Here is a 9,588-nt window from a genome sequence, read left to right on the forward strand (position 1 = left end):
CATAAGAGGCTAAATGAGAACATTCAGAAGACAATTTCTACGTGGAAAACTGTGCCACTGTCAAACCATATATAGTGTGATCACTGGGCCACACCTACACACGCCAAACCACAAAAACATGAAGTGTTTAGTATTTTTGATTGAGAACACCCACCCATTAGACATATCTCACAGTAATGGACTCTTCTCAAAGTGCACACACATTTTCTTACTTGGTCTCTCTCATTCCAGTGAACATTATTCTGAAGTACTCTAACAAATTCACAATAAAACATACAAAGCAGATGGTGCTGATTGTGTTGCATTTGCAACAAAATGTATATTTTGTAGGCTTTACAAAAAAAATTTTTTCTTTCTGATGCTACGAATATACATATTCGGCTGTCATAATATTAGAGCGGATTATACTGGTATGGTGATTTTAGTCCAAAGTAGTGTATAGCAATGCTAAGCAATACTAGGCATGAAAAAGAATATGTAATTGCTTTAAATATATATATATCATAAGATTAAGATATTACATTTCATGGGACATTGTAAGTGACAGCTACAATTAGATATTTTGGGGGTTAGAACACAGCAACTTTATAAATCCCTACATTTTTATATTGAATAATACATGAAGGGTGTGGGAAAGTTAGTAGAGAGTACTCGGCTACAGATGTGAGCAGGGGTGGAGAGTTCAAAGAGGGGTAATAGTCAACTTTATTTTGGAGTCTTTAATCGGCCAGTTTGTCTCTTGGGTGTGTGAGGGCACACTCAACTCAAAGACGATGACCTTTAATTGGCGCTAATGGAGTGCTCATTAATGGTTGGCTCTGCTCAAAATCTCTTTAGCCAGTTATTTTACAGTAATCTAGCAAATGGGTGAGAAGGGGATAAAATACAAACAAAAATGGAAAAATTGAGAAACACTGCCAGCAACAAAAAAAAAGTATAATCGAGAGCAAAGAGGGAGAGTGGGAAAAGCATGAAGAAAACAAACAAAGAGAAAGAAAAAAGGATGAGAAGAGGGAGAAACAATCGAGGCCTGCTTCCTGGCAGCCTCAGCTGCGTGCACATCTGTGTGTAAACGGTCAGAGTAGACCCCCACGTGTTTGCTCAGGTCGCCTGATTGCCTTTCCTTCCTCTTCTCTATCCCACTAAAGACCCGCTGTCCTTCCTCTCACTCCAATCAGCGCAGCCAAGAAAGAGGGTGGCGAGCAAAGGGAGACAGAGCGACTCCCGCTGAACTTTTCTCATGACTCAGTATTTGTCGCTGCAAATTGTTGTGTATTGTGTTTTTGTTACCTGTTTAAATAAGAGTCCAAACTTTGCTCAGGCGAACATGTGGTCATGTAGTTGTGTCACTTTGAAGTATCCTTCCTTGGGCTCAGAGCCACAATGAGTCCTTCTTAACAAGACCACACCACAGGTCCAGGAGGAACCTGATCAAACCAGTTCCACGCGTTGTCCATCACACAGCTTCTCATTGGATATAATTTTGCGGGTTTGATCAGTACTTTTGATCATTTATTTCTGTATACAAAGCAATTATTTTTTTGAAATTCTCACCGATCAAGGTTCTGATACAAAAAAAAATATAACATGGTGGAAAAAATATGTTAAGAGAAAGACAGAGACCAAAGTTAAGAAGCAGTGACATAAGTATTAAACTTTATTTTCTTCACGTTTTGTGCAATGGAAAAAATGATAAAAACGCACAGCTGAAGGGAATTTTCATCCATAAGTCAGTGTTTTCCTTTGCGTCATGACCATGAAATCAAACTCAGAACATATTTCATACTCTTTGACAAAAGCTTGAAAAGTGAAAATAAATTATTGTAGCAATAATTATAACATCAAATATAACAACCATAATAGCCATTAAGCATTTAAAAACACTCTATTTACTCCATAAAAGGCCATTATTAAAAACAGGTGAACTTGTGTCCAGCATGTGAGGAGAGCACAGTTTTATATGTTTTCTACAGTCTGACCCAAAAGTCTGTTGCTGCTTTTTTTTCCCAGCCAGGCCTTCATTTCAAGCACTGAAATGTCTGAAGGGCTTTGCTGGGTGCTCATATGTCAGAATATAAGGAGATGGGGTCTAGCGACGACTTTTTAAGACCTCATGAGAGTTGAGGTGGGTACCAGAGTGACATGAGTGAGTGGAAATTTTGACAAGCGTCGACATTCTCTCCAGTCCCACGGTCCTCAGTCCTCGAAAACGCACGTTTTTTTTAAGTCCAACTGAGCTCTGCTCTTGTTTATGACACATCAGGTCTGCTCAGCTTCCGGCGCATTGTGAAAGAGGGTGGGAGGGCCTTTAATGTTAATGGCAACACGGTGGCTCATACAGGGAAAACGCGCTTCAGTGAGGTTCCGCCCAAACCGGCGAGCGGTTGGTGTGGTGGGGGGGCCCGAATGAAGGGTGAATGGGCGTGGGAGTCGGCAGCATGTGTCCCGAGTGACTGAAGGGGGGTAAGTGACCCATGTGGGTCATGTGGCTGGTGAGGCCGGGACCAGCGCCAAAGGGTGACGCCTTGTCCTGCATGCACTTGGTTAGCTCGTCGAATCCGTCGCTGGAACGCTTGTTCCTCTTGGACTTGCTCGACATCTTGCGGTTGCGCGTCTGGATGCCCTCTTTCTTCATGGTCAGCGGTCTGTTGACCTGTGAAGAACGGCACATTAGCCCGACACGTCCCGGCACAAAAGCCGTACTCACATCATGAATACGACATTTCGATTGTGCCTTTGACAAGTGAAATGTCTTGTGAAGCCTAACTCAAACCAGTATGCTATTCCTAATGAGCAGCTGTTTTGCATATGCTAGAGTTGCATTATAAGGTGAGTCGGGGGACTGTTTGGCTTTTGTCTAATTCAAAACCAAACAGTGGTCTCGGTCAATTTGAATACATGAGGATGAGGGCCTGCTTGGATATGAAAGGAGCAGCCGCAGACAAATCCTCATCAGTGTAACCGACGCCGTTACGCTGAAAGACGGTCCCACCCCACTGCCTCTCGGGGGAGTAACGCCCCCCATTGAAACAACGATGGATTAATAATAATAATAATAAAGGGGGGGTCAGTAGGTTCTGCTTCACGCTCACTCTTTCTCTGCTTTTGAATCGATAAAAGCTGTCCGCCCACTTGACCAGTTAACGACTAGTGGAATCCCCCCACCTCACCCTACACACCCTTCACTCATGATTTTCTTGTGGGGGGGGGGGCTACTTACGTTGTGCAGTTTAAAGTAAAGGCCGCAGGCATTGCACACGGGGTCTCCGTTGCCATTGCGTCTCCATAGGGTCGTAGTGGTGGTCTGGCAATTTGCACAGCAGGTGCCTGCACGTCGAGCAGCCGACTGCGGGAAGCAGAAAAAAAAATGCCATCAATAATACATTTCCAGCTTACTCACTTGTTGACAACAGAACATGACACTAAATGTACAACTTGATCACTCATTTTTACTAGCTTAACATAAGCATTAAAAAAATATTATAATTGTAACCACTTCAAATCTCTTTTCATTTTTTAAGCAATATCAACAAAGCTCAATCAGAAATATTTTGGGAAATTTGCAAAATACATTGGCCATGACAATGAATTTCATTTAAACCAGGAGAAATGGATTTAAATGTTCACGTTTCAGTGCAATGGACGGTGCTAGACGTCCAATGCGTTTAGAGTGGGAACGTTCTTGAAGTCAAAATAGGTTAAAAGTCAATAACCATAAGCAGGAGCCAACAAGTTAACTACCGCACCTTATGAAGAAAAAAAGAGTGGAAAACGAGCTAAAGAAACTCGCAATCCCACCTGGCATTGGACTGCTTTGTCCATTGCGGATCAATTCTACACACATAATCGGAAACACTAACTTTACATGCAAGAACCCTGCGGGTCCTTGTGTGAGTGGCATCCTTTTTTTCCCTCTAAATTCAACCCAGGTGGAAGTTGCTGTTAATGGACCAACTGACCACATTCCTATTCCATTTCTTTTTTCTTTTAGAAATATTGCAATGTAGTTAACATTTCTGTGTATCCGACTTGTACACAGAGAGAATGATAAACACGACATGGACATAAATCTGTGTATTTTCCAATCCCCTGTCCCACTCGGGTCCATCTCTTCAGAGGGAATAAGCGGCTCCTCTAGTGTTGTGATAATCTCTTTACAGTATATGTCAGTCTGGCCAGAGAGAATGCAGCGTGCCGGGTGAAGGCGGAAACAGCCGGGAGCCTGACTTCCTTATCTGGGCCGGGCAGATATCCGGATAGGAAACAACTGGATGCCCCTTTGAACACGGCTCTGACAAACACTTGAGTTGGAAATGCAAAAGCTGCCGCCGCATAGGCCGACCCAGTGGAAAATGGGAATGGACTTTTCGCTTAGGAAGACTACCTATGCAGTGAAGGAATTTTCATTACTAACTCCACAGTGTTCTGGGGAGGAGGGTGGGATCTTATGGAAAAATTCTATTGTGAAATTCTATCAGTTTTAAATTTGGGAAAAATCACAATTTAAAGAAAAAAAATGTTTTTGTTTCTTTGTTTCAATAATAGTGTAATCTATTGCTCACATTTCCATTAATTTAAATAGTATGGTACACAAGCAATGTCTAGATATTTTAATACTATTATTCTCGTAATTTTTACAACTGAAAAATATCAAATTTTCGCATCTGCAGCAAAACATGTCATTTACGCCACCATGGTGTTAACTACACCAACATGGGTATTGCTATCAGTAACAGTATCAGAAGTACCAGCAATAATGATAGCAGGAACAATGGCAATAGTAGCTGTATTTAAACGGGCTATGAAGGTGGATCATCAGGGGGTGAGAGCAACAAACAATTACAGGAAGATGATAGGGAAAATATAACTTTCCTGCAATTGTATTGAAGGCATCTGCTTTTTGCTCATATTTGGGTGGCTTCTAACACGCAAGTGAGACTCACCAGTCGACGTTTGGGCTTGATGAGTGGCCGGTTCTGTCCATTCATCTTGTGGTACAATCCGCAGGCATTGCACAGGTAATGGCCCGTACCGTCCCGTCGCCACAGAGGAGTGGACGTGGCGCCACAGTTCACACATTCACGGCCCTCTGCATATAATTCAAGAGGGGAGAAGAAGATATTTTATATAATTAAACCTATCTTAGTTCATCATCAACACAATGCGCTTGTTTACTGCTACTCTGATTCGAGCCTGTTTGATCCGTAACGGGTCTCGTGACTTGTCCCGACCAGAGTGCACAAGCGTGTCATTAAATTGGTTATGGGCAACAACAAGAGGTCATCTAGAACATGTTCAGAAGTGTCAATAGGGCACAACATCCAATTAGAACCTCAGGACAGCCACCGTAAGAGGTTGTTGCGAAGGTGTTCATGCGTAGGACATTTGAACGGTCATTTGGTGAAACCTGCTTTACCCCGTCGTTCAAGTCCCACATACCAAAAGACTTCAAATGGCCTGTTTCTCAACTGTTCTTCTAATTCAAGTATCCCTGGAGTATCGCCTCATTATTACTGCTATAATAGCAACGACACCCGAACGTCCCACCCTTGAGCTCCACAATGGAATCTGGCCTGAGCCAAAAGCCATGTTCCTATTGAAATGCATGCGCCTGCTTTCTTTCATACCTCGCTCATCTCGAGCGTTTTGCAAGTCCGGCCACCACATTAAAGAAGGGTCATTAGCGTTTTAAATATTCATCAGCAAGTACTGATGTCTTGTGCAAGGTTCAGTGTTGAAATTAAAAAATGGGAAGATGAAAGCTGAGAAAAGTAAGGGAAGGAAGGAGGGGTTGGGGTTTTGAGAGTAATTCAACAGGAAGCCACTGTAAGGTATATGTGACGACAGCTGAAATGTCAGCGTGGCATTTTGTACGCCAGTCAATCAACATTTACCGGTGCTGGACATCCACTTTAACAGATAAGCGCCTTTTAATGCCACACCTGATATGTTCCTGATTATGGGCTCGCGTCTATTAAAATGTCACAAGAAAACATTTTTCACCTACAAAAGCTCACATCAGTCAGATGATCTGAGTGGCAGAATTGCATGAAACAAATGATGATAAAGTGAGATGATTACCAAACTCATAATATATTTTCCGTTTTTTTTTAACTGAACTATGTGTGTATTTCAATATATTGATGGTTATCAATTTAAAATGTGGACCGTTTTAGTTTTAAAAAAAATAAGAAAAAAATCTAGTAGGATATTTCCATTATATTGTATAAGACATAATGATGCTCCTGCGGTTTAGTTGGCCGTCACTTTTTTAGTGAGTCAAAGCCGTGTTGAAAACACAAAAACAGCGGGGATCTGTCGCCTGTTCTTTGTTAGCTGAAGAGAGCTGCAGGGAGGGGAGAGGTCGTGATTTGTTCACTTGGAGGTATACAGGATGTGGCAGGAGCCAGGGCGTCGTGACTCCTTCGTTTTTAAGTGCAATAAAGGGCGCATTAAAAGAAAAACAAGTCCACGGCACGACCACCGCGCATCTGCTCAATTGTCACAAAGAAGACGCGCATTCAAATTTTGCTGTTTATCGTCGACAAAGATGCGGGATAAATGCATTCCAATGTAAAATTTGCAAAAGGACCGACGTGTTGGATTTTTTTTTTAAATTCATTATGCAGTCGAATAAAATGTAGACTATATTTAAACAATTAAAATGTCAATGAATAGTACGTATCATGACTAACAATGCAATATTAAACATCTCGTTATTTTTCCTACTTATCGCTAATTGCGGAACTCATTTTCCACCCAAAAGAATCATAATGTTTATATTTAACAACGTCGTTCTGGATTTACGCGTATTTCGCTACGGAAAGTGTGTGTGCGTGTGTGTGACGCTCAATTACAAAATCCCCGTTCTTTTTCCACGGGATTAAATAAACAAATGCATCGTATTTAAAAACGTCGATCTCAAAGAACCATTAGTTTTGATCAGTATGATGATAATTTAGCGTGAATTTAAAAAGGCAGGAATTGAATCGAATAATGAAGAAACTCACCTGAGCTCGAGCGCGCTTTGCTTTTGCACTTTGGAGTAAAGCTCGACGTCGAGCCGAGAAGGCTGCCCGGGTGGAAGAGACTGCCGCTGTACTCGTGGGGTGGGTGCAAGGGGTATGCCGGGTACGTGGGGATGGGGTGATGCGTAGCCAGGCCCTGGCCGTTCATCGAGGCCAAACCGCCGCGCAGAGGGCTGCAACTCTCCATCTTCATGCCGTCCGTCAACTGTACTTGGTACTTGAGCGACTCCTTTTCGTCCATCCTGGTGGATGTGGAGGTGGGCGAAGTGGGTCCGGGATCCGGGGACACGTCTTTGGGCGGGGTAGGGGGGAAGTTGTAGAGGTGCGGGCTCGAATGGCTCGCAGGGGTGAGTGACGACACGGGAGCCGTGCCGGTGTTGCTGCTGCAAGGGTAGCCGGAGCTGCTCGGGTGGAGGCCCGGCTTGCTGAAGTGACTCACCGCCCAAGCGTTATGGTGGTGGGCAGCGGACAGAGCTGCCTTGCCGGGGTCCAGCCAGGGGATACCGGGGCTGTGAATCAGGTGTGGTCGGCAGACCTGATTCCCAGTGAGGCGAGCTGAAATTGCAGACAGCTTACTCATATTTGTTTTTCTTCTTCTTGGCTTTTTTTTTCAAAACGAAACGCGTCAAAATTAATTCAAAAAATACCTGCAGTGTTATTAAACACAGACCGAGTTAGGAATTAACTTCACCTTTCGTCGAAATGATGGGAAAATGGAACCAACTAAATCTTCCATTTGGATTAATCTTTACATCGCCTGCAGCTCTTGGAGTAACGATTGTTATTGGTAAATTTGCGGTTTTTATTTTATATCCGGGAAGTGCCTCTCTCTCTCCCGTTTCTCCCTCTCTCTCCCCTCGAAAACAGAGGGGTTAAATGACACACTTCCCTTTCCTCTTGCTGTCATAGAAATTCCTTTTATGTTGCTGAACATATACACACAAATGTCATTTTGGACTATTGGGGGCAGATTGCCTGCTCACTCTATGAATTATAATTATTTTTGCTTCGCCCTAATAAAAAAACATCCCTTTTATACTTTGTTTCCATTTTCCCCGATATATCCCTTATTCTACTCATCCCGTATTAAAAAAATACTGCGTTTCTTACCATGCGCTTGGCTGTAGGTAACCCTGGCCCTAGAGTTGGCGTAGTAGGGGTTCCCCTGGGAGTCCAAGTGGTTGAGAAACATGTCTACTTCATCTTGCGGCAGCAAAGGTGCCATGGGTTCCATGTAGTTGTGGCCAAGACCGTGATGGTGCGAGTCCGGGTGCTGGCCATTCAGCACGGCGTGGTGGTGCGCCATCCACCGGGACTGATCAGCCGCTGCGACTTCCATGGTTTTGACGCCGGATTGTCCTCCAAAGCAAATTTAATCCTCTTGATAATAAAAAAAAAATGACGTTCCTCGTGCTCTGCGAAAGTCTCAACTGTGTTGATTTTAATTCAAGGGAGAGGGTGGATCCTCAGACGAGATGGTCTTTTTCCCCTCCAGCTCGTTGCATTACCTACAAAATAGAAATGATGTTACTTTAAATAAAATCGATGGGTTAATAGCAAAGAACGCGTGATCGAGGAAGAAAACGAGTGGCGTCTTTCTGGACTGAGAAAAAAAAGATAAATATCTCTCGGGTGAAGCTACCTGTTGCGATTTTCGATCAGCTGACTAGAAGTTGGACGTGTCAGCAGCCTCCTGATCCGCGCACAGCTCTGGATCATTAACGAGACTGATGCGACTGTCGCCAGTAAATTCCCATATCAAGCCGCGTGGGGGCGGAGCTCAGTGCTGCGGGCCAATCACGAGCCTGACCGTCGCAATTGGCTCGCAGCATCCAAGCAGGCTCTTTGCCTTTCTTTCTTTCTCTTTTTTTCTTTTTCTTTTTCTTGTCTCGATGCCAATTGAAGTGAAAGACTTCTCAATCAACGGCGTAATATCTTAGCTGTCTCATCGCGCTCTACAATGGCAACGCAATCGGCCGCCGATAATCGTTTTTTAGCGCTTTAAGGAGCACACTGAACACCGCTCACGAGCTAATATGCTTATTTAGGGAATATAATTCCACACAAATTCGACTTTGTAGCCCTTTGAAGCAGTCAGTGAGCATACGGTATAATAGAATCATTATGGCTGCCATTTGTTGAAATCGGAGTATTTCAGTTGTTGGATGAGCCATACAAAGCAGGCAATAATTGTTTGGTATGCTGTTGTTATGTAAATAGACTGCGTTTTTAGCACCTCTAAAACCAACAAGAGGAGGAGTCGATTTATGACCCGACATTCGGCCCATTGTTCGCAGCGTCTAATTGTCTTTAATTAGTAGTTGAGCATTCCACTTGTGAAAACAGAGGGTGTTTTTTTGTCTCGGGGACTGGGCTATCAAACCCAGTTTGCATACTAATGGGGTCCTTTTCTTTGCGGCTGGCACCAGGCATGGGCGCAGGACATTACCTTTACGTATATGCTGAGCATCCAAGTGGTCCTAAGGACCCCATATACAACACTCCAAACAAAACGTCCTTGGAATTGCCTGTTTTCGCTTTCACGACCTGTTCGAGTGTT

The 9,588-nt window shown here is 43.5% G+C and overlaps 1 protein-coding gene across 2 annotated transcripts; it reads right to left on the reverse strand.

Moving 5' to 3' along the window:
- Positions 1-1,628: 1,628 nt before the first annotated feature.
- gata2a (GATA binding protein 2a) lies at positions 1,629-8,772 on the reverse strand. Of its 2 annotated transcripts, none has more exons than XM_077726852.1 (6): positions 8,671-8,772; positions 8,139-8,536; positions 7,011-7,583; positions 4,944-5,089; positions 3,221-3,346; positions 1,629-2,653 (listed from the first exon to the last, which is right to left on the reverse strand). In XM_077726852.1, the coding sequence occupies exons 2-6, from the start codon at positions 8,365-8,367 to the stop codon at positions 2,354-2,356; spliced, it is 1,374 nt and encodes a 457-aa protein (XP_077582978.1). In that variant the 5' UTR covers positions 8,368-8,536; positions 8,671-8,772; the 3' UTR covers positions 1,629-2,353. The 2 variants fall into 2 exon arrangements, with proteins under 2 accessions (XP_077582978.1, XP_077582976.1); XM_077726850.1 differs by having other exon boundaries at positions 4,944-5,101.
- Positions 8,773-9,588: the final 816 nt, after the last annotated feature.

Source organism: Stigmatopora nigra, chromosome 10 (genome assembly GCF_051989575.1).
Source record: "Stigmatopora nigra isolate UIUO_SnigA chromosome 10, RoL_Snig_1.1, whole genome shotgun sequence".
NCBI lineage: Eukaryota > Metazoa > Chordata > Actinopteri > Syngnathiformes > Syngnathidae > Stigmatopora > Stigmatopora nigra.